General features: G+C 39.6%; 2 protein-coding genes across 2 annotated transcripts; one reads left to right on the top strand and one right to left on the bottom strand.

Annotated features, from left to right (window-relative positions):
* Window positions 1-3,873: 3,873 nt before the first annotated feature.
* Window positions 3,874-15,818, bottom strand: LOC123510123 (V-type proton ATPase subunit C-like). The gene is given in 11 exon segments (XM_045264950.1): window positions 3,874-5,428; window positions 6,175-6,270; window positions 6,272-6,305; window positions 7,322-7,419; window positions 8,202-8,295; window positions 9,233-9,394; window positions 9,888-9,986; window positions 10,675-10,861; window positions 11,282-11,435; window positions 12,042-12,213; window positions 15,676-15,818. Coding segments are annotated over 10 exon segments (1,161 nt in total). The 5' UTR covers window positions 12,180-12,213; window positions 15,676-15,818; the 3' UTR covers window positions 3,874-5,329.
* Window positions 15,819-18,934: 3,116 nt separating this feature from the next.
* On the top strand, window positions 18,935-23,126 carry LOC123510124. The gene is made up of 4 exons (XM_045264951.1): window positions 18,935-20,092; window positions 20,743-20,861; window positions 21,189-21,409; window positions 22,032-23,126. The coding sequence occupies exons 1-4, from the start codon at window positions 19,570-19,572 to the stop codon at window positions 22,171-22,173; spliced, it is 1,005 nt and encodes a 334-aa protein (XP_045120886.1). The 5' UTR covers window positions 18,935-19,569; the 3' UTR covers window positions 22,174-23,126.
* Window positions 23,127-25,525: the final 2,399 nt, after the last annotated feature.

Genomic DNA, 25,525 nt, shown 5'->3' with positions numbered 1-25,525 from the left:
TGACTTTAAAAACGGTCTATGGAGGTTAGAAGATTAATGGCTGGAGTCTTCACTATTTCAATCCCCACATGAGTTTTTGAAGCTGTATAAAAACACTAAATAGTAAACAGAATTAATATGGAAACGCGTCATGGTACTGAAAGGAATATATTATTTAATTGTATAAGGAAAGGTAAGCAGAAGATGTTTGTGATGTTAGTATATTCGTGTGTTCGTGTGTTCGTGTGTATGTGTGTGTGTGTGTGTGTGTGTGTGTGTGTGTGTGTGTGTGTGTGTGTGTGTGTGTGTGTGTGTGTGTGTGTGTGTGTGTTCCTGGATGGCCTCTAACCTTGAGGAGGAAAAGGAAACTAAGGTTATCGTGACATACAATCTACACTAATACATCTAACATAATGACACATCTGACAAAACCTCACCTCTCCATACCTGGCGAATCCTGCACCTGTATCTAGCACACTTATAGAAATGCATAAAAAAAAAGAGGCCACACCTCCCGCCTTTCTTTATATACCTGCCAGTTCTTATCAGTTTTTATTTCCAAGTACTTATGACAACCTGGCTTCTGCGGTTTCCTCTCCACACGTGACAGTTTTTGCGTCTCTTCACTGCATTTATAAGGGCAAACGTGCAAATGTTCATACCAATTGGCGTTGCTCTTATGATACTTAAATGGAGGTATACTTATAAAAAACACGTGCAAACCTCCTACCTTCTTCCGTTTTGTATCTGAAAACTTGCGTATCATATGTCAAAAGATACACGAATCATTTGCCGTTCCTATCACAGTGCTTAGGTCGAGAATACTTATGAAAATGCGGGTAAATGTCACTCCTATGTACAGTGTCTTCCGTTCTACTTTAAAACGTTTGGTTCTATGTATCATACTTTGAGGGAACACTCATATCATTTGGGATTATAATACTCAGGTGGGGAATGCTTATGAAAACACTAGTAAAAAGACACACTGCCATAGACCTTCTTCCGTTCCACTTCTGTAAACGTTCAGGTATATGTATCATACTTATAAGAGAACGCGTGTTACTTATTGCTACGAGGATGGAGAAAGATTACTACTAATATCACTTTTCCCTATACCTCACGTTCCCTACCACCTCTCTCCAAACACACACACACACACACTGTAACTTTATCGCATACTTTACTGCTTTACTTGCATTTTGTGAAAACTAATGACCTTGACTTCAGTTGATTACGTCTTCCCTGCTCCCCTGACCCTCTCCTCCCTTCCTGACTTCTGCCCTCGTGACCTGAGCCGAACTGCGCATCTAATACCGAATCTGCGTTTGAAGAAGGATGAAAAAAAGTGTCCCTGGGAATATAACAGGAAACTTGGATCTCTTGAGTAAATGACTAATGAAATGCGGGGTTTTCTCATGATATTAGTGGAAATTTTTGTTTGTTGAATGAAGATGAGGGAGGATAATGTAATGTTCTTGAGGATATTATAGAAATTGGTGATCTTACGGGTGTATGGGTGTTGATTTTGGGGTTTTCTTGTAATAATGTTTTTTTTTAGCTTGTTGAAGGAAGGTAAGGGGTGGAGATGCAGTGTGAGGTTGTTTAAAGTGTAATTGGAAATATTATTGGAAATGTACTACGTAACTATGATAAAAATGTACGTAACTATATATATTCATCAATCTATACTGAAATATCCAGTGTGGTTCGCAACAATACCTTCACGATTCATAACTAAAACAAACTTCTTAGGATTGACTTTACAGGACAGTTAATATCCTTCTCTCCTTATTAAGATTTACTCCACAGCCAGCATAACAAGACAAGCACACACACACACACACACACACGTAACAGAGCCAGACTTTGGGAGGATAATTTTCGCGAGTAGACACCCACGCACGCAGTTTCCGGTCCTTTAGCCTTTCCCTGAGGGTCCACCCACCACCACTACCACCACCAGCACCGCCACTACCACTACTAGCACCACCACCACTACCACCACTGCTACCCTTACGATCTTCACACGTTTAAACTTTTTCTCTTTAAACTTCAAAACAACCTAAAAACTTGTTCGTTACACTTCCATTAAAATACAACGCCAGTATTTCTTTAGACTTACACACCCATGTAAACTCCCACTAGCCACACTGATAACATTACTCGAAAACTTTGAGGAACTTAAACTAAAACGCGTTAGGGGAAATATGAACTACCACCACCATCACCACCTCACTTACCACTTCTCAAACCACACTCAGTAGAAAAAGAAATGTAAACTCTAACAACAAAAATAATCGAAGAAAAAAAAAGGATAATAAAAGCATACAAAATAAATAGAAATAGAACAAATAAACCATCCTAATTAAAAACGAGTAAAAAAATGCAAAAAAGCGAAAATGCGTAGCTATGATCTCAAATTTCCTGTGATTCCTTTTCTCTTTCGTGATTGGCTGCTAGCGAATGACGTCATGAGTAAGAACGTTGCTGATTGGCTGAAAAATTGTAATGTTAATCAGGATGTGATGGGAAAGGGAAAGGGAAGGGAAGGGGATGAGAGGGGTGAATACAAGGGATAAAAGGGAGATGGATAAAAGAGGAGATATAGAAATAGAGATAAGGTGATAAGAGAGATATAGATATACATAGTGATAAAAAGATAGAGAGACAGAGAGAGAGAGAGAGAGAGAGAGAGAGAGAGAGAGAGAGAGAGAGAGAGAGAGAGAGAGAGAGATAAACCACTGGCATCACAACTAAGGTAATATTTTGCAAGGAGGAGGAGGAGGAGGAGGAGGAGGAGGAGGAGGAGGAGGAGGAGGAGGAGGAAAACACCAGAGGCAGATATAGCGTCCTCTTCCCTCCCCCCTTCCTCCCCCACATCCGGTAGCCACACACACACACACACACACACACACCTGTTGTCAGACACTCCACCCTCACACCTAACCGTCCAGTAATGATATTCTCTCTCTCTCTCTCTCCTCAATTACTTATCTTTTCTCATATCAGTTCTTGTCTGCCATTCACTCCTTACTCTTTTTTTCTCATTTCATATCTCTCTCTCTCTCTCTCTCTTCTTCTTTTTCTTCTTTACTTGCGACTAACTCTTTCTTATTTATCCATTTACTTTCCTTTACTTCCAAATATTTTAGCAGTATTTACAAGACATACATTCCAAGCTCAACCCAATGAATAAGGGTTGGGTTGACTTGCTGAATGGGATCTAATATGCTGCTAACACGACCTTCAAGTCACCATAAAGTTCACCACACTGTTTAAAGGGAAGACTCGACCTCTATCATCTTGCATGGAATCTGATACCACCTAGAGAATGCTTACTGGGTTACACTGTTAAAATGGAGGATCCAAACCTGCACTTGAGTGGAATCTGATGCTGCTGAAAGGATGTGATACTGTTAAAAGGAGGATCAAGATATAACAATGAGAAAATACTGTTTAGGACTGATCACTAAATCAAAATAAATAACTAAAATAAATGAAAAAAGAAATGGAGTTGTTTCTGAGTATCAAAACTTTTAAAAAAAAAAAAAATGTCATATTGCTTACATAGAGGATTGTAAACCTTTAAAGATAAAAATTCAGAGATGCATTCATATTTAAAAGAATCAAAACCAACCATATGAAAAAAATAAATAATTGAATATGAAAGAAAGGATGCCATGCTGTTAAAAAAAAAAATAACAAAACTGAATTACCTTAATGGAGAATCAATACCATTAACAACACACCATGACAAAAAAAAAAAAAAAAAAAATAATAATAATAAGACTGAATTACCTCAAAGGAGAATCAATACCCTTAACAACAACAAACCATGACTCAATACTCTCTCCAAGGGGACTGCAGCCTTCACAGTGACAGAAAGACCAGTGGTTCATTTACACCATGTATATTCACATGTATAAGTACAACATAACAGTACATGCTTCTCTGTACACCAAGGACGATATACTGCATATATATAACCCATAAACTTTATAATATATAATCTATCTATCTATCTGCAACTCAAGATATTTAATTTAGATAAAAATATACAATATCAATTGCAAGATCAGAAACCACATTTTTTTTTTTTTAGTCTTTTTCCCTCACTCCCTTCCGCTGCGTCACATTTGACACAGGGAGTGCCACGTGTCGGCCTGATGGCTTCCTGCAGCGTCCCTTGTGTTTGTTTCTGTGCTGCTCGAGCCAAGGTGAACCTCCACACAACACTTGGCAGACACAGGAGCAATGCAGAGCTGCTAATGTTTCTAGTGTCTCATTGGCATATCTAAAAATGCAGACTTCAAGGAGGATTCAAGATATTTAAAATTCAGATAGACCCTTTGATTTCACTCTTCTATGACTGGCACATTCACTGGACCTTGTGTTGTCCTGGGTCAGAGTCTCATACATAAGAAAGACTTTATCACCAGTCTAAATATATGTAAATGCTACAAATAAACCAATCACCAATGTCATAATGCTCTTAGGAATCAGAAAACCATTAGGAAAACAACAGATGAGGGTTCTACTATAGGCAACCCCAAATATATCTTACATGGGGCTCCTGAAGGCTAGAACTACTAGACTGATTCAGGTGAATGTCTGGATGTTAGTGGTAACCTTAGTGGAATGTTGTGTTAGTGCATGTAGTATTTCCACCAGTGTGAGTAATGACAATGGATAGATTTACCAATAAGACTTGGAAATAAAAGAACAGGTAGCAGCCTTTTTGTCTTTATACACAAGCAAGGAAGGGAAGTCCTGTACACAACCACAAGATGAACGACCCACATACCTCATTCTATCTAACTAAGGGATAGCCTGATGAGTCTGAGGAGAGAGACAGGAACAGAGAGACAGAGAGATGGAGATGTATGAGTGTTATCTGGAATGTATACTTCACTTCTTGGTAACACTCAAGACACGGTCGGGTCACGTGATAGCTAACCGTTACCGCCACAACACGTAACAACAACAATGTAAAGTAACACTCGATTCACACTTTCTTTCTACATAAATATTTGGCCCTTGAAATTACACACTCTTCTTTTTTACAGCTGTACATAATTATTGGGAGTATGTATGTATGTATGTAGGTGGGTAGGTATTGCAACTTTCATTATTTTTTGTGCAGGAAACTTAACAACATAGACCAAAAACCTTATCACTTCATTAAAATTTCATCTTTAGGCACAAAGGCTCAAAAAACAGTCTACACAAACATTCTTGGAGGTAAAACTGAATGCTTACCATAACAACAAGTCTAAGTGAACTCCCTGTCAGTGGGCTCCAACACTACAAACCCACCTACCACTCCTACGTCTGTCTAGAAATAGCAAACTTAAGGCCGGTGCTCCCCAATCATGTCTGTGTTGATCTTGAAGTAGACGTAAGGGTAGTACTCACTGGTGTTGAAGCCCAGGCCAGGGATGTCAACAGTCTGTGGGAAGAGAGAGAGGGAGAGACATGCAGTGGTTAATAAGTGGTTGTATTAAAGGGAGGTGTCAATTATCTAACAACTTGAAGGAAAGAGCAATATTAGGGATGTCAACAGTCTGTGGGAGGAGAAGAGAGGAGAGATGTGCAGTGGTTAATAAGGGATGTATTAGAGGGAGGTGTTAATTATCTGGTAACTTGAAGGATAGAGTGATTTTGGGGATGTTAAGTCTGTGGGAGGAGAGAAGGGAGGAGTGTAGTGGTTAGTGAGATATATTAGGATGTCATGTATCTAGTAAGTTGAAGGAAAGAGTGCAGGTCAACAGGTTAAGGAAAAGATGAAATTATGTCAATAGTTTAAGACAATGAGGCGTCGTCAACAGTTTGTAGCATGGAAAAGTGTACTGTAAGTGGAAATGTTACTACTTAAGAAAGCAATGGGGGTATTGTCAGTTTGTGGTAAAGGAAAGCGAAAAATGTCAATAATTTAAATAATACTAGTTAAGAAGGTAATGACTGCATTAGTCTAGTAAAAATGTTACTAGTTAAAAAAAAGAAAGGTAGACTGTCCACAATATTTGAGTTTTTATATTTCAGGGTCTTCCCAATACTTAACCTGCAAACCCACACCATAACATACAACTTTAAATCTACAAACCTCAACAACACATGTGTCAAATAAAACTAACCAGAAATGTACAGCAGATAATTACACACAACAGCATATTTGAACCTCCTTTTAAGACTCACCTCGCCAACACCACCTGTGGCTGAGGAGTCGAGGTGGCTGTAGAGCTGGTTGAGAATGTCCCGCAGCCTCTTAATGCTCTTCTTGTTGGGGTGGATTCAAGATGGCTTGGAAGTTCACTGGCAGACCGTACCTTTGTGTGGAGAGTGGTGTGTTGTATTTTGTCATTCAGTCAACCAGATAGAGAACATACTTTTGGTTAGACTGAGTAAAATACCACACTTTTTTTTTTATGTAAGAGGGAAAATCTGACTAAGGGCAACAAAAACAATTAAACATAAAAGGCCCACTTAGATGCCAGTCCCTGAGCAGGTTTGAGTTAGCCAAGAGAGAGCGGGATGTCTTGAAACCTTCCTCTTAAATGAGTTCAGTTCTTATAATTCTCTTTTCATCTTGTCTGCTAAAAATCTATCAGTTAATCAGGTTTTATAAGGAATCTGATGCAATATTAGAAGTCATACAAATAAGGAAAGCCCAAAACACTGAAAATTGAAAGGTACAACTATACAAATACATAAATCAAACATACACTATAGATTCTTTGATAGTTTTCCTTCCATCTCATCTGTGAAGAATCTCAATTATCATATTTTATAAGGTGACTGTCAGATCAGTTTACATAATTGAGGAAAACATACCACAGTGGAAACAAAAACAATAACAATACACACATAGAAATAGGAGGCTTTACATATAAAGAACACCATATTAGTTTCCCTATCTATCACTTATCAGGCTTAATTAAATGACTGTCAATAAATCAGGGCATAAGATCAAATAAAAGTACATAAAAGAAATGAGAGCAACATGATAATACATACACAAAAATAACATTCTATCAAATACCTGCAAGTTTAGAGACACACAACCAGCACTTTAGTCTGTCCCCTCTCAAATGGCTCCTGGATTCCAAACACATTGTAGCTTGATAAAATTGATCTGATGTGAATAATACTTCTTTTCTGTTGATTAGCACACTTATGACAAGGATAGACCACAGTTTTCCTCAAGATCTGACAACCACACATTCGCTGGGACAACATTCACACCAAGAGCCATTTTAGAATAGACAGACTATAGTATCAATACAAGGCTGAGGATCAGAGAGAGTTAGCCAAGGGGAAGAGGAAGAGGAGCATAATGCCTCACCTGAGCACAGACTCCACAAACACCCTGATGGCCTTCACGTGGGTCCAGCAGATGAAACACTCGCTGAAGTTCACTTTTAGCCAACGCACGAGAGGACCCTGGAGAGAGAGAGAGAGAGAGAGAGAGAGAGAGAGAGAGAGAGAGAGAGAGAGAGAGAGAGAGAGAGAGAGAGAGAGAGAGAGAATTAACACACATATAGACAAGAAAATACCTATAAAATAATAATCCCTGAGTCTTTTTGTAGGGAATTCCAAGAAGAGAGAAACTGATCAACAAACAGACCAACAGATTAACAGAAAGGAAGACAAGAGCAGTGTTTTTCATTCTAAGGCTAAAAAAAATATGAATTTCCTCACAAAAGGCAATGGAGGAACTGAAAAACTCACTCATAAATACACAGAGCAACAAAAAAAAAAAAAGGATAAACAGTATCTTCTATTATCAAATTAAAAAAAAGGTTAAATGGAAAAAAAAAAAAAGAAATGGTATCAGCTATTGTCAAATTAATCTCTTCAGTAGCAGGGCACATTTTCATATTGATTCTGGTTACTATTTGATGATTTCATACAGCTTCAGAAACATATGTTGGGATTAGGATAGTACAGATTCTAGCCATTATTCTTCTGACCTCCATAGACCCTTCCTTATGCAAATAAAATTGTCTAACTGTACCGAAAAATTAAGGTAAAAATGCGACTCAGTATTGAAAGGGTTACAGAAAGTTAAAATTCCTTCTAAGATTCTAGCCATTATTCTTCTGACCTCCATGGACTCTTCCTAATGTAAATATAATTGTCTAATCATACCCAAAAATTAAGGTAAAACTGTGTCTCAGTATTGAAGGGGTTAGAGAATGTTAAAATTCCATCTAAGGACTCACAAAGTAGCGCTTCTTGTCGTTGATCAGTTTGGAGAGTTCGTTCTTGCCAGCCGTCAGCTCCTCCTCATTGTAAGTGAACTCTCGCACAATGAACCTGAAGACAACCAACATTAGTAAGTGGACTCTCACATGACCCCACACAGGAATTAAAATGGACTCTTGCACAACCAACAAGAATTTAATAAGTGGACTTTCACACAACCAATGCAGAAGTTAGTCAGTGGATTCTCACATGACTGTAGATGGGAACTAATAAATGGACTATTGCATCACCAATATTATCACAGAGGATGTCAAACTGGCCTCCCAAAGATAAAGATAAAGAAGATTATCATTAATACTACTCACACAGGCAATGGATTTAAGTTAACTTGTCTACACCTTAATGGGAAAACAAGACTATCACCACTAATAGTCTTACTGGTAATGGAAACCCAAACAATGACCCCAAGAAAAAATATAAATCAAGACCAATATTAGCATGTAGACAATGGAAAGTCACACTAACCCAAATAGCAATAAGAGAATAAACAAAAACCATTACAAACAAATAGGGAAAAAATTATCTTCATCACAACCAAATGAAACTCAAAAAACAAAAGGAGAACAGGTTTACCACTATTAAAATTTCTAGCAATGCAAAAAATAAACATAAAACAAAATAATAAGAATAGGATTAGCACTATTAACCTATTCAGTACCATGACATGTTTTCATATCCATTCTGGTTACTATCTGATGATTTTATACAGCTCCAGAAACTTATGTGGGGATTAAAATAGTGAAGACTCTAGCCATTAATCTTCCGATCTCCATAAACCTTTCCTAATGTAAATAAAATCGTCTAATCATACCCAAACTTATGGTAAAAAATGCATCCCAGTATTGACGGGATTAACATCATCACAGCCAATGGAAACTCAGACAAAACAGGAGAATAAAATACGAACAGGATTACCACCACTAACATCATCACTCCCAATGCAAACCCAAACACTGACTGCCAAACAAAAGCACACTGTCATACTTACTTATTCTCTCGAGCGTGGAGTTTATACTCATCCACCACCTTGGAGAAGAGAGTGACAGTGTAGAGGCCATGGTCATTGTCCTCAAAGATCAGGCGAGAGGACCGAGGCACCACCATATCAGCCAGATGCTCATACTTGGCCTGCCAGTCAGTGTAGAAGGACCTGAAATAGTGAAGGTGGTGTCATTGGTGCTTAGTGTAATGTTCTTAGTGGTGTGAAAAAGTCTCGTCTTGGTTAAGCTACAGTGTTAGAGGCATCTTTGGTATATGTAAATGGTGAGGGTGATGTCACTGATGCTTAGTGTAATGTCCGTAATGGTAGTGTGAAAATGCTTGGTCTTGGTTTAGCTACTGTTTTAGAGACATCTTTGGTATATGTGTGTATGTATTTTGCTTCCTTGGGCAGTTCATGAGTATGGTGAAATAGTCTACAAGTGAAGGATTGCTAAAAAAAAAAATACTAAGATTACGAGAGAAGATCTTGGAGACAAAAACCCATGCTTTTAATGAGAAATATTGACAATTTTCTAAAGTACGACCTACAATATACAAGAAGATTGAAGAGACACACATTCCATCACATAATATAAAGAAACATTTGACTATTTACTGAAGTATGATCAGTAACAGACACCAACATATATCCCTTGACTCACTTGGGCACCACCACCAACAGCGTCACCAGGTATTCGCTGTTCTGCACAAAGTCCTCCTTCTTCACCAGGTCGCCCAGGTTGCGGGTCAGCAGGCTGCCACTGAGGGAGACAGTGCACCATTCAAACACTTATCTGTTACTAGAATTTGTACATGACTGACACTGTGTAGAGTTTTCAAGATACACACTAGTTGGTATTTCTGATACGAACAAGTTTTTAGGCAGTTTTGAATGATTAGAATAAACAAAATAATCACAATATAGAGAAAATGCGTCAATAAATAATCAGCAAAACATCCTATATCCTTCTCACATTATTATCAGAAGGGGAGAGCAGAGTATCACAGAGAAAGAGGGGACAGTTAGTTACAAAATTATGCCAAGTTGATAAATGGAAGAACTAAATTTCTGAACCATTGAACAACACCAAGTATCATTTCCTCACAGCAACACACTCAACACACATTAGTCTCCAACATCAATGCATGAAAACATTCCCTACTTATTTTCCTACACCAAAACACACACACACACACACACACTTATTTCCATCTCTCTCTACACCATTGCAACACCACACATCTATTTACCTACAGCAACACATCCATCACATACATTACTTTCTAAAATCAACACATGAAAATATTCCCTTCTTATTTTCCTATAGCATCACTCACACTCACACACACACACACACACACACACACACACACACACACACACAACACAAATATTTACTTCCTTCCCTCTCCACACCACCATACCACAACAACACACTCATCACCTACGTTTGTTTCCTCTCCATGTTGGCGAGGTTTGACTTGAGGTTGTTGTAGTTGGCTGACTTGGACTTGAGGTCATTCTCGATCTGGGTGACCTGGTTGTTGATGGCGTCCACGATGCCTCTGACGGACTGCTTGATGGGGAACTTGGCCATCTCCCACTGGAAGCGAGTCAGGTAGGTAGCCAGGTCCACTGTGCAGGGCAAGATGCTGTGTTAGTGAGTGATGGGTGCAGTTGTTGGCTTGGAAAGAACTGATTGGGTGCTTGGAATGATATTTTCTAATGTCATCTTAGAATCTGACGTATATTTCTACCTCAAAAAGAACTGATTGGGTGCGTAAAAGGTTACCGGTTATTATTACCTTGGAAAGAACTGATTGGGTGTTTAGAAATTTACTTGTTACTGTTAACTTGGATAGAATGGATGTGTAACTATTTCTACCTTGGAAAGGAATGATTAGGTGATCAGAATGTTATATTCTATTGTTACCTCGGAGAGAATGGACATCTTACTATAAATAAAATATCAATCAATCAATTAATAAACAAACATAATAACAAAACAAATGCAGCTCTCAATAAAATCTCACAACACAACAACGTAGGCCTTACTCTGGTTAGCAAGGAGGTTCTCGGCCAGCTTGTCCCTCTGGTCCTCAAGCACCTCGCCCAGATAGCCGGCCATCTTGCGAGTCACACTCTCCACATAGGTGTCTAGCTTGGCCAGGTCATCGCTCAGGCCCATCAGCTGGTCCAGTGTGCCCACCTGAGGAACAGTGCAGCAGACGGGTCATTTGTGTTACAGATGGCCCTCCAATAAGAGTTCCATTCCTACTCCACATTGTAAACTTAATTTTGGCATAGGCAAGACTCAGAGCCAGCCCAAGTAAACACCTACAGTCACTCCCATATACTAATGCTACAGTACTAAAGAGTCATGATTTAGGTCATAAAAAATATAACTACTGTTGTACCTGCAAAAAAATAACACATAAGAACATACAATTAAAATAATTAATGAAATAAATCAGTAACAAAAAATATCAGCATAGGGAAATATAGAGGAACAAGCACTGCCAGCATTACATTCAAGAGAAGCTGAAAGTTGAGTCCATTACAAACTGCCAACTCCCTGTAGTGTTGTAGTGGTGGTGATGGTGCTGTAGTACTGTATTATTGCAGTGTAGTGAGAGTAATAGAAGTAACATTGATTTTTCTTATAATAGGAAAGGTAGTATATGAATAAGTAGCATGAAGAAAATAACACATACAACTTAAAAAAAAAAAAAAAAAAAAAAAAAAATGTTGCAATACAAACACAGTGCAGAATATCAAAATCCCTCCCTCCTCTCTCTCTCTCTCTCTCTCTCACCTTGAGGTCCGGGAGGTGGAACTTATGGTTGACGCAGAGACCGTTCTGCGCCGAGGTGACGTTGTTCATCTTCTCCCATGTCTGCTGGCACGTCTTGTCCCCCGGCGCAGAGATCAGCCAGTACTCTGTTGATGCCATGGCAGCGGTGGCAGCGGCGGCCTTCTATGCAAGCCTTGGGAGTAACAATATAATAATAACAATAATAATAATAACAAATAACAATAATAATAATAACAAATAACAATAATAATAATAACAATAATAACAAAAACAATAATAACTAGTAGTGCTAGTAGTAGTAGTAGTAATGATCTATGACAGGGATTGGAAACTAAGTGGGCCTTTTCTTTTTAACTCTTTCTGATGCCTTTGGCCAGTTTTCCCCTCTCACATAAGGAAAAGAAAAAAAATGGTTCTATCTTAATACTAGGGGGAGCTATCCTACACAGGCTGACCTAGTTAAACCACTGCACACTCATGCACACATAATAATACTGACAATAATAGTAGTAACAATAACAATCCATCTGTTTATATACCAGCAACTAGGCGCGACTAGGCACAGCACACTCATACACACAACATCCACACTCTCAGCTCAGTCAGCCCCAAGTGAAAAGAAAAACAATAAAAATAATAATAATAATAATAATAATAATGGAGGAGGAGGTGAAAAGAAACAAAGGTGCAGGGAGGTTTTTTTTTTTTTTTTTTTTTTTTTACATTACAAGGGCACTGGCCAAGGGCAAACAAAGTGTTGGAAAAAAAAAAAACCCGCTGGTTGCCAGGCCCTGTTAAGAGGAAAGTAGAAAGAGAAAAAACAAAAAAATCTAAAAGGAGGGTCCAGTTAACGTAAGAGGTGTCTTGACACTCCTCTTTTGAAAGAGTTTAAGTCATAGGCAGGTGGAAATACAGACACAGGTAGAGAGTTCCAGAGTTTACCAGTGTAGGGAATGAAGGAGTGAAGATACTGGTTAACTCTTGCATTAGGAAGATGGACAGAATAGGGATGAGAAGAAGTAGAGAGTCTTGTGCAGCGAGGCCGCAGGAGGGGAAGGCATGCAGTTAGCAAGTTCAGAAGAGCAGACAGCATGAAAACAGCGGTAGAAGACAGATAAAGATGCAACATTGCGGCGGTGACTTAAAGAATCAAGACAGTCAGTTAGAGGAGAAGAGTTGATAAGACGAAAAGCTTTAGATTCCACCTTGTTTAGTAAAGCTGTGTGTGTGGATCCCCCCCAGACATGAGAGCCATACTCCATACACGGGCGGATAAGGCCCTTGTACAGAGCAAGCAGCTGGGAGGGAGAAAAATGGACGAAGACGCCATAGGACACCTAACTTCTTGGAAGCTGATTTAGCAAGAGTAGAGATGTGAAATTTCCAGTTTAGATTTTTAGTGAAGGATAGACCGAGTGTGTTTAATGTAGAGGAGAGGGGAAGTTGAGTGTTATTGAAGAAGAGAGGATAGTTGTCTGGAAGGTTATGTCGAGTAGATAGTTGTAGAAATTGAGTTTTGAGGCATTGAACAAAACCAGGTTTTCTCTGCCCCAATCAGAAACAAGTGAAAGATCAGAAGTTAGGCGTCCTATAGCATCTCGCCTTGAGTCATTTAATTGTTGTTGGGTTGGGCGTCTGTTGAACGCTGTTGAATAATGCAGGGTGGTATCATCAGCATAGGAGTGGATAGGGCATTGAGTCAGATTTAGGAGATCATTGATGAATAATAGAAAGAGAGTGGGTGATAGGACAGAACCCTGTGGAACACCACTGTTGATAGTTTTAGGGAAGAACAGTGACCGTCTACTACAGCAGCAATAGAACGATCGGAAAGGAAACTGGAGATGAAGGTACAGAGAGAAGGATAGAATCCGTAGGAGGGTAGTTTAGAAATTAAAGATTTGTGCCAGACTCTATCGAAGGCTTTCGATATGTCAAGGCCGACAGCAAAGGTTTCACCGAAGTCCCTAAAAGAGGATGACCAAGATTCAGTTAGGAAAGTAAGAAGATCACCAGTAGATCTGCCTTTACGGAAACCATACTGGCAATCAGAGAGAAGGTTGTGAGCTGATAGATGCCTCATTATCTTCCTATTAAGGTTAGTTTATTCCAGACTAGTTTTGCTGTATGCTTCAAGGTAATTGATACAGTATACAGCAAAACTAGTCAGGAATAAACTCACCTCCCTGCGCCTGTATTTCTTTTCACCTCCTCCTTCAACTTGTCTGAATGTCTGAACATAATAATAATAATAATAATAGCACAGCTGGCCATACACTTCCACACCGCATTAATAATAACAATAAAGATAATAATATATCGCAATCTTAATAACTATACTTAAATAAGACCTTGCCAATCCTACCAATCCATAAATAAGACCTTGCTAATCCATATATAATACCAAGTATTATATATGGAATAAAATAAAATCATTAGTAAGAATATAAAAAAAGCGAGATTATATTAACTGCGATACTAAACCTAACTTAACTTTTACGAAAAAAAACTAAAACAAAATCAAATAAAATCTAACCTAAATAGAGAAATATAACGAAAAATAATTAAATAAAATAAATTAAGACAAGGAATACCATATTATCTATAACACTTCAACCCATAAGAACTTAACCTTTACTTACTGAACCTTCCAAAATCAACATCAAATAAAACCCTGTCCATACAAACTCAACCAAATACATCGCATTTTACAATATCACCAAATCACACAATCACCCAAAAAATCTAGGTCTCACTTCCCTCCCTCATATCATCCTTCTTAGTCACTGATGAAGGAAATCAACCACGTACACTGATAAATTAACGATATATCTAGTTACTGTGAGAACCTGGCGGAGCTACAGCGTATCTTACTCGGAGAGAACAGGGAAAATATGAGGGAGTGTGGAGCCCAGTGACAGGTTGAGCCAAGCTTCGATCGTCACATGACAGTCCAGAGACACCTAGCGGCCAGTCCTCACACTCCTATATACTCCCTTCTTTCTCCTTATTTAAGCCTTTATTTCTAAATTTTGTGTTTTATAAAGTTGTCAAAATTTTATTAGAGCTCATTGATGTAGTGATTGAGTTTAGTAACGGTAAGAGTAGTGAAATATTAATCAAAATGTTACTCTTTTGTAACACCGCAAAAAAGGTGATAAACAAGATAGGATTTTTGGTGGGTTTTTGTTTTAATTTTGCTATATCTAGAATAAAACAAATATATGCTTCATTTGGGGAAGTGAGACAGGAAACAAGTGTAATCCATTCTTTAATGTATATGGGGGACAACATATTAACTAGAGCTGGGCACTGTGCTGCCGAGTTGCGACTTCGAGAATTTTGTAACTTTGAAGTACCATGAATTTTAAAGTCACAAAGTCGCAAACATTTTGAAAAACTCGGATTAACTAAAGACATAACATAAATTTTCCGAGGCATAAGGAAATGATAGACCACTAGAACATGGAAGGAGGAGGAGTTACACGAGTTACCCTTTAAAAATTCTTGTCATTGAACTAAAGAAAACACGTAATTAAGAGGGAAACATTGATAAAATGATTTTTGACCAGATATAATAATAATATAAAGTTTATTCTCTCTCTCTCTCTATGAGTATGAAGCATACACTCACTTCTCAATAGGCGACACTGTTGCGGTAGTGGTGGAGACGGGGCCGTAAGATTGCCCACACCACCCCTGCCTGCGGCCAGCGTCAGCAGGACCTCCCGGAACAGGACACCCCATGTAATTCCCACCGTAATATTTCTCAAATCTCTAGAAGTGGAGAAGGAACACTATTGAGGGGGAAAGGGAAGAGGAAGATGAAGGAAAATACAGCTCAAATAAGGAAATAGATGGAAAAGTAGATAAACTGAAGCCACAGAAAAGGATAAACACACACACACACACACACACACACACACACACACACACACACACACAGGCTATAGACAGCAGGCTGCCTACGTGGTTGTTACACACCCACTCTTCCCGCCAGGCCAGCACCGATCTGCCTCGGCTCGCCTCGGGTCGCCTCGGCCCAGCTCGTGTCGGCTCCAGGATGACGTCTTATATACGTAACCGCTTTAATTTCAAAAATGACCCCTAGGAAAAAGACACCTAAGCCGGAATGCTTATTTAATTTTGAAAGGGCATAGTTTTTAACTTACTATGGGAATATAAAAACATTCCCTTCTTGACTAATGATAGAGATACTTTTAAGAAATTATTTGAAAAAAGTTGCAACATCAACACCATTCAAACAAACACTCCAAAGTACACTAGTCTGATTCATTAGGAATGAAAACACTTTTAAATAATAGAAAGTACTATGTCAGGCCTTTGAGACGTATGTACAAGTTGAAGAAGAAAAAATATATACATAAACAGAATGTTATAATTCGTCTCTTTAACGTGCCTACAAATCTCTCCAAAGTTTACATATTTTACTCAACACGAGCGCGAACCACTTTGAAAATCACCGGCGATTTTTCAAAGCAATAATATTTGGACTAGCAGCCGAAATAAAAAAAAGTTTCGAGCTGGGGTGAAAAAATCGAGCTGGAATCGACCATTAATTATGAACAAAACGACCGTTAATTCAATATATCTCACGTAACTGAAGCATCAAACACACTTAAATAGTCACTAAGTATTCGAGAAAACCATTAAAATGGACTTATAAGCCGATATAAGGAAATGACAAATAATGAAAATAATATTGGAACAAGGATAGGCGGCGGCCATCTTGGCGGTGGGCGGAGCTTAGCAACCCGGCTATGCTGGCGGGCTCAGCTGAGGAGGCGGTAGCCATATTATCTTTACTCGTCCTTTATCATAAAACCAGATAACTGTTGACATATTTCACTGGCAAATATGAAATGTTACACTTGTAGCTTTATCTGGTGCCATGTTCGGCTGACAATATGTAAGACAGAAGGAGATAATGACATAAATATGGACGACCTGCTGGCACCTCACCCCACCCGTCTGCTGATATAACACACGATCCTTCCTTCCATCACTATTTAGTTAAATGTCCATAGTTCTCACTCAGACGTGTGTGTGTGTTCATAAAGCCAACCTTACCAGATGTTCCCGGCCTGTCTCACTACACAGATTGAGGAGAGCCGTACGGAGAAACACAAACTGTCTCCTTTAATCTTCATCCTCTCGCAGTAAAAGTACAGTGATATTATTAACACTGATAACAAACGCTCACATTTACTGCCGCACACACACTGAGCTCCTCGCCCAGCACTTGAACTGACCTGTTCCCGCCAAGGAAGCAAGGTTCCCGCCTATCAGCAGATGACGCGGTGCTGCCTTGACCTGTCATTGGTCACAAACACAGAGCGTGTTGATTATTGGAGGAAATACAGGGTGACGTCACCACACGTCATGGAGTGAGGAGCATCATGCGTACTGGCGCACACACACACACACAGCAGCTAGCTACTCACAACATACTTATTTTGATGGGTTGTACGCTCGTTTACCACTCAAGAGCTCATATACTTGTCATGGCGCTAATTATTATTATATTCTCGTCCTTAACACACGTACCCATCATCCTCACTTCACTACTCCATCACCCACGACTCACGCACGTATTACCAAGAAGCTGAATAAGTCCAGAACTATCCAACATTAGTAATGTAACTCTCATACCAAACAGTGTCAGATGGTGATAACTATATGAGAACTGGATAAGATAGTAAGGTAAATTATTATTCATTTGTGGCAGGTAGTATTGGAAATGTTATAAATAGTAAGAACAACAATCTAAGGGTGGCCAAAACCATCTAGAGTTTATTGTACGAAACTCTAGTAAAACCGATTATAAGCAAGGACGACACTTTTTGCTCCTACGCGTGACAGTAACTCCCTCTCATAACGCATCAGTAGCAGACCTTGCTAGACACTTCACTTCACTAACTCCCAGAATCACTGCGTGCATATCTCTGCATCGTTCACTCGTAAATAACTAACGTTGCCACTCCTTGTTTTCTTTCCTTTATGTCTTGTTCCCTTGGTTGTAATATCCATGCCAACCTTTGCGTGATGAGATTGGATACTGGGATAGCTTCCTCAATCTAAGAGAGAGAGAAAGAGAAAGATATTAAACCTTAACCACAGCTAGTACCGTACCTTTGCCATCTCTCTCTCTCTCTCTCTCTCTCTCTCTCTCTCTCTCTCTCTCTCTCTCAAGTTTTCTTTTTTTTTTTTATTAATATCTTTTTTATTTTTAGCTTCCTTGTTATCCTCTCTCTTTCCTTATCTCCAAAATTTCCCCCTTCTCCATAATTTTCCACTCAATTTGTCTTATGTCTTCCTTTTTCTTCTCTTCTTCATCTTCCAAAAATTCTACTCTCATCTCTCTCTCTTTTCCTCTCCACACAGTTCACTCTTTACCACAACATCTCTCATTTTCTCTCTCCTCCTCCTCCTCCATAACCACTATTCTGCAATCTTCCCAGTATTTTTTTCTTATCTGTTCCCCACACCTTCTCTCTCTATATCTCTCTCCCAGTACTTTACAACTAACGGAATGAGTTAACTGTGTGTGTGTGTGTGTGTGTGTGTGTGTTCCGGCCGCCGACCCGTGAATTTTATAACGGGTAACTCTCTTCACTCCTGTTTCCGGCACTACGCATCGTGATGTATTATGTATAGTGGATGTGTGTGTGTGTGTGTGTGTGTGTGTGTGTGTGTGTGTGTGTGTGTGTGATAAGTTGTAATTTCACGCTTTTAGTAATAGTAGTGGTCATTGTAGTAACTGTAGTGGTTGAAGAGGAAATAGTAGTAATAGTAATAGTAGTAGTAGTAGTAGTAGACAAATAACATACCGTTTGTTTTAACACAGAGGCCAGATGTTGTTTATCTTCTCTTCTTCCTCCTCCTCCTCCTCCTCTCTTTCTTCTCCGCTCTTCTTCCTCTCTTTCCACACTCCCAGGGCGGCGCCACTCCCTCGCAGGCTCTCCCAAGGCGCACACGCATTTCTGCCTCCCCTCCAGGACGGACCACACGATTACAAGGAGACCATCTCGTCTGTGGTGCAAATCGAAAGGAAAAGAGGAAGTGTTTAGGGAAAGAAAACGAGAACAGAAAAGTTATTAGTTCAATCCCGACTGAAAATTTTGGCGAGAAAAGTGTTATTGTTATCATTATTCGTGTTTCCTTTATTGTTGATAAACTTTGAGCAGAAAAGGAGAAGAATATTGCAAAGTTTGTTGTTCACTCTCGGATGAAGTTTTAGTGACAAAAGTTGTTTTTTTATTAATCTTAAACATCGATTGAATATTAGTGGGAACGTTACGTGGCGAAATACTACTTAATATACCGAAAACAACAACAACAACAACAGAAACAACCCAATACACAATTCGTTATCACTGATGTCTTTTTAAACTAAACTAACACACACACACACACACACACACACACACACACACACACACACACACATTCATAACAAAGATAGAGGATTACAGGTGAAAGAGAAAAAGGCAGGTTAATTAGAAGGATGAAACACCTTCACCTGGCTGTCGTTATAGTGTTATGTGCCACTCGAACCTTCTCATCACGAACGCAAGATGACCCAGCCACTCTGCAGATCACCAAAGAAACTCCTGACTTTACCTTAGAATGCTCGAAATCTGAAGAAGCTGAGAATGCTGAAGATTTGACCACGATGAAGACGAAAGAAGACCAGATGAAGCTAAAAACAGACCTTTCTGATACTCTAAGCCAGGAAGGTCATGGGAAAACACTACCAAAAGATCCCTTCACTAAATTCAAGAAAGAAAAGTTCCAGGAGAAAGAATTTAACGCGAAAACTACTGAAATATCTGAAGATTCTAAAACGCTTGAAATATCTGGAGATTCTACTGATATTCCCTCGAAATCTGGTGATCTGAAGGAGGCGCTGCAGAAGGAAGAAAAAGCAGAGGAGGGAAAGGAGAAAGGACGTGTGTTAGTGAAGAGGGATACGTGGGCGGTGGGCGGGGCGCTGTCATGGGCGAGAAGCAGTTTAATATCTTCAATTGGTTAGTAGTAGTAGTAGTAGTAGTAATAGTAGCAGTTGTAATGGTGATGGTGGTTGTGGTGATTCCAGAATAAATATAGTAGTAGTAGTAGTAGTTATAGTAGTAGTAGTAGTAGTAGTAGTAGTAGTAGTAGTGATGGTGATGATGATAGTAGTAGTAGTGTAGTAGTAGTAGTACTGGTGGTGATCATGATAGTAGTAGTAGTAGTAGTAGTTGTAGTAGTGGTGTAGTAGTAGTAGTAGTAGTGATGGTGATGATGATAGTAGTAGTAGTGTAGTAGTAGTAGTACTGGTGGTGGTCATGATAGTAGTAGTAGTAGTAGTAGTAGTAGTAGTAGTAGTAGTGGTGGTGGTGGTGGTGGTGATGATGGTAGAATAGACGTTGTGCTAATAATATTTATCGTATAAACAACAACAACAACAACAACAACAACAAAACAACAACAACAACAACAACAACAACAAAGAAAACCAAAAAGTTCACAAACATAAATAATAAAAATATTGTAAAAAAGAAAAACAAAAGAAAAACAACAACTAAACCGTCTTCCCTTCCCTCCCTCCCTTACCTCCCCTCCCACCCTCTCCTTCTCTCCCATCCTTCCATCCCTCCTTCCCTCCCATCCCTCCATCCCTCCTTTCCTCCGCCAGAGAGAAGAGGGAAAGAGATGAGGCGTAGTTTTTCCTCCGGCAGCTTCAGTTCCATTGAGTCTACCCTGCTGTCCCTCGCCTTCCTCACTTTCGCCGTGTTTCTAGTGGATCTGGTGCAGGTGAGAGAGAGAGAGAGAGAGAGAGAGAGAGAGAGAGAGAGAGAGAGAGAGAGAGAGAGAGAGAGAGTGTGTGTGTGTGTCGTATGTTTGCGTGAACAAGGGAAGACTAAAATATTTATAAAGAAAATGTGAGACAAGATGATTATAAGAGAGAGAGAGAGAGAGAGAGAGAGAGAGAGAGAGAGAGAGAGAGAGAGAGAGAATATTACGGTCTTAGTGACGTGACCATCACTAACATACACTGCTCTCCTTCCCTCCCCACCTTCTTCCCTTCTCCCACCGCCCCTTCTCTACTCCTCCCTCCTCTTTCTCTTTCCCTCTCACCAGGACCTCTTCAACGGCACCGTCTCCACAAGCACAGGAAGAAAGAGACGAACGAGCGGAGATGATGAGAAAATGACAAACCTTATTGTTCTTGTCCTGTCTTCCGTTGATACCCTTTCGTTCGGCAGAGACACTCCAGACTGCGGCAGAAAGTTCCTATGTCACCTAAACAGAACTGGTTGGCACGATGGTTTGTTGGGAACTGCTTCGAATTATCTTGTGAGGTGAGTTGGTGATGCCTCGAGTGAGTGTATGATTTCTTTTTTTTTAATAGGTTTTGGTTAGATTTGATGTGGTTTTCATTTTTAACACATTATAGCGGTGCCAGATGACCCTTGTTGTTGCGGCGCCTAAGCCTAAATCCATCCATACATCCATCCTCGAGTGAGTGAGTGAGTGAGTGCGTGCGTGAGTGAGTGAGTGAGTGATGTAGTGAAGGTACGTAGAATGATTTGGTGTTGCTTGCGTACTGAAATGTTTGTGCTTGTGTGTGTTTGTGTTGTTATTTATTTGTTTTGCTACTTATCTGTTGTAACTTTTGGTGTGTGTCTTTTTTTGTTGTTGTTGCTGTGTGTGTGTGTGTGTGTGTGTGTGTGTGTGTGTGTGTGTGTGGTGTAATGAAAGTTGTTATGCTGGTTTGGGTTTAAGTGTCTAAATACAGTTATCTACTTCTCCTCCTCCTTCCTCCTCCTCCTCCTCCTCCTCCTCCTCCTCCTCCTCCTCCTCCTCCTCCTACTACTACTACTACTACTACTACTACTACTACTACTACTACTACTACTACTACTACTACTACTACTACTACTACTACTACTACTACTACTACTACTACTACTACTCCCGCAGCCTGGTGTTCAGCGTCCTTTCGTCATCAACATTCCAAGACAACCTGGAGGCAGCAAACTTTGGCAGAGAGAAGCAAGACTGTACTTCCCGCTATCCATCCTGCCCGTCTGTTCTTGGCGAGCTCCTGCCGTCCCGTAAATAACTGCAGACGAGAGCTTAATCCCTTCAGTACTGGGACGTGTTTTCATATTCATTCTGCTTACTATTTGGTGATTTTATACAGCTTTAGAATCTCAGGTGGGGAATTGAAATAGTGAAGACTGTGGCCATTACTCTTCCCACCTCCATAGATCCTTCCTAATGTAAATAAAATGGTCTAATCGTACACAAATCTCAAAGTAAAAATGTGTCCCAGTACTAAAGGTTTAGGAACACAGAGCTACAAGAAAACAACTGCTAACTTTGTACAGGGCATTATCTTTCCATGTATGGGGTACGCTTCACATGTATGGGGTGTTTTCATTCATATCGCTCTTCTAAACAAGTTAAGATTAAAAAGCGTTACGTCTTATCAGTTAATCTCTAAGTAACTGTATTTTGTTTCTCTCTCTCATCATCGCCATGTAGTATGTGCTGGTTTTATCGTTATTTTCACGCTAACTTTCCATCTGGTCTTGTTAACTGTATGCATCCCTTCCCCCGAGGCTTCACTGTACGAAACTTTCTTCTTTCTCTCATCCATTTACTGTCCACCCACCTTAATTTGCACGTTTCCACCGATGCTTTCCCACAAATCCTCGCCAGGTTTTAATTGTCCATGAAGTCTGCGTCTGTTCACGTCATCCACTCGCTTCCCTCTGCAATCTAGCACTTCCTTGACACCTATTAGTTATTTAAAATCTTTCATTCCTTTTACTGATATACTCTGGAACTCTCGGTCTGCTTCTGTATTTCGTTTTGCTTTTGACGTGAGGTGTTTCAAGAGGGAAGTTTCAAGACTGCTTTCAAAATCTGTATTACTCTCTTGATTATCGTTTTTTATGAAGCCTCTAAGCCAAACTCCCTTCTAGAATAAAAATTAATAAACTAGAATAAAAAACGTCAGTGAGTCATTCTATACGTGGTCGTCCCTGTGTGATATCTTAATACAGCTATGCCAACACCCAAAGTCTATTAATCAGCTCACTCCTTTCGCAACTTTCTCAAATGTCTACGAGTGAAAGACACGGAAACTAAGCGACCCTCACCTGAACCTTTGTGGCTTCTCCTTTGTGTTCCTTGGCACTGGCACCTCCCCCACTGCCCAAATAAAGGCACTGGAGGTCAACAGGTCACTGGTCACCGGCGAGGAGGAAGAGGAGGAGGCAGCCATGGAGAGAAAAGGAAAAAAATGTATAGGTTGGTTCTTTCTTCAATTTTTTTTTCTTTTTTCTTTTTATTAGAGAGAGAATGGGGTGATATTTATACGTAGAGTTGTGTGTGTGTGTGTGTGTGTGTGTGTGTGTGTGTGTGTGTGTGTGTCTCTCTCTCTCTCTCTCTCTCTCTCTCTCTCTCTCTCTCTCTCTCTCTCTCCACTATCAGAACAGGTATACTGGACACACCTAAACTGACTCAGACAGGTAATAATAATTGGGACAAAAAGAAAGAACGGAAAAACAAGGAACGAACGGGAAAAAGGAAACAAACAAGACAATAAATACGAACCATGGCGTGAAAGAGTAAGTGGAAGAAAATGAAGAAAAAAAAAGGAAGAAAAGGACGATTCATATTATCTTTAGTCTAGTTAACTGTAAAGTGGAGGAGGAGGAGAGGAGGAGGAGGAGGAGGAGGAGGTGGAGGAGGAGGACAACTTAATGACACTGAGAAGTAAACGGAAGGTGTGCTAAAGGTGGTGAAAGTTGATTAGGAGGAGGAGGAGGAGGAGGAGGAGGAGGAGGAGGAGGAGGAGGAGAGGAGGAGGAGGAGGAAGGAGATGAACTTGGGGAGGGCGGAAGAGACCAAATGTTACTGGGAGGCATAAGAGAAGGAGGGAGGAGGAGAAGGAGGAGGTGGAAGAAGAAGAAGAAGAAGAAGAAGAAGAAGAAGAAGAAGAAGAAGAAGAAGAAGAAGAAGAAAAGAAGAAGAAGAAGAAGAAGAAGAAGAAGAAGAAGAAGAAGAAGAAGAAGAAGAAGAAGAAGAAGAGGAGGAGGAGGAGGAGGAGGAGGAGAAAGAAGAGGAGGAGGAGGAGGAAAAGATATACTTCTATCACGTTTTTTTTTTCTTTTCCTATTAGTTCCACTCTTTATTTTTTCTTTTCTTCATTATTTCACTTGACCTCTTTTATTTTGCCTTCTTTTAATTGTCATCTTTATCTTCCCTTCCCTTTTGATGTGTTTTTGAATATGTTCTCTTCCTTTATTGTGTCTTCTTCAGTTTTGTCATATTTCCCATCACTCTTCTCTTCTTGTCATTAGTTAATCTGATTTCACTTTTTTTTCCCTCATTTCCTTTGTATTTGTATCTGTTTCTCATTATTTTTCATTCCCTCATCATGTCTTTCTTAAATTCTCTTGTATTTTCTTTATTTTTGTTTTATCCAGTCTTCATTAGTTCACGTTATTCTATTTTCTTTTTCGTCTGCATTTTGTCTTCTTTTCATAGTTCTTTTTTTTATATCTATTTTATTTTTTTACTTTCTTCATCGTGTGTTTCTATCCTTTATCCTTCCCGTCATTAGTTCATCTGCCTTTACTTTCCTTCCTTCTTACTTTTCCATTTCTTCATCTCTTTTATGCATTCATTAATATTTTTCATCTCTATAAAACAAAAAATCTCTCTTAAATTCAGCCACATTTCTTATCGCCTCTGGCCTCCATCCTTCCACTTTTTCTTCCCCGTTTATCTCAAGTCTTTCCATTTATCTATCTCTTTTCATACCCGTTTGTTTATTTTCACCTCTATAACCATATCTCTCTTAAGTTCAGTCACAGTTCTTATCACCTTTGTCCTTTATCCTTCCCGTCATTAGTTCACCTGCTTCTTCTTTTTCTTTCCTATCTCAAGTCTTTTTATTTCTCTCTTTCCACACCCATTTGTATATTTTCACCTCTATAACCATATCTCTCTTAAATTCAACCACATTTCTTATCACCTCTGTCCTTTATCCTTCCCGTCATTAGTTCACCTGCTTCCACTTTTTCTTCCCGTCTGCATCTTGTCTTCCTGTCAACAGATGACGCGCTTGAGGTCACTTGTCAAGCCAGGTAACCTTTGCGTCCTGCCCAGGTGTGCTGCGGGGCAAGACTCGTACCTGCTCCCCAGACATTCTGATACTTTTACCTGCGGGCTGTGTTACCTGCATGTATCCTATTGTTTGGTAATGAGGTACTGGTGTTATTCCTGAGTATGTTGGTATCTCGGAGGTAGTCTTATCTAGGTGATGCTTGCTTGTTTTTCCTTTTTTCTTCTATTTTTCTTTCTTTTTCTTCTTGTCCAGTCGCCGCTGAAACTGGTTGGCTTGGCTTGGTTTGGTTGGTGTGGTTCTCCTCTCCCTTTCTCATTGTTTATGTGGTTGT

The sequence above is a fragment of the Portunus trituberculatus genome, chromosome 28 (assembly GCF_017591435.1).
Source record: "Portunus trituberculatus isolate SZX2019 chromosome 28, ASM1759143v1, whole genome shotgun sequence".
NCBI classification, from domain to species: Eukaryota; Metazoa; Arthropoda; class Malacostraca; order Decapoda; family Portunidae; genus Portunus; species Portunus trituberculatus.
Note: the sequence above shows the minus strand (reverse complement) of the source record. Positions and strands in the feature narration are given on the sequence as shown.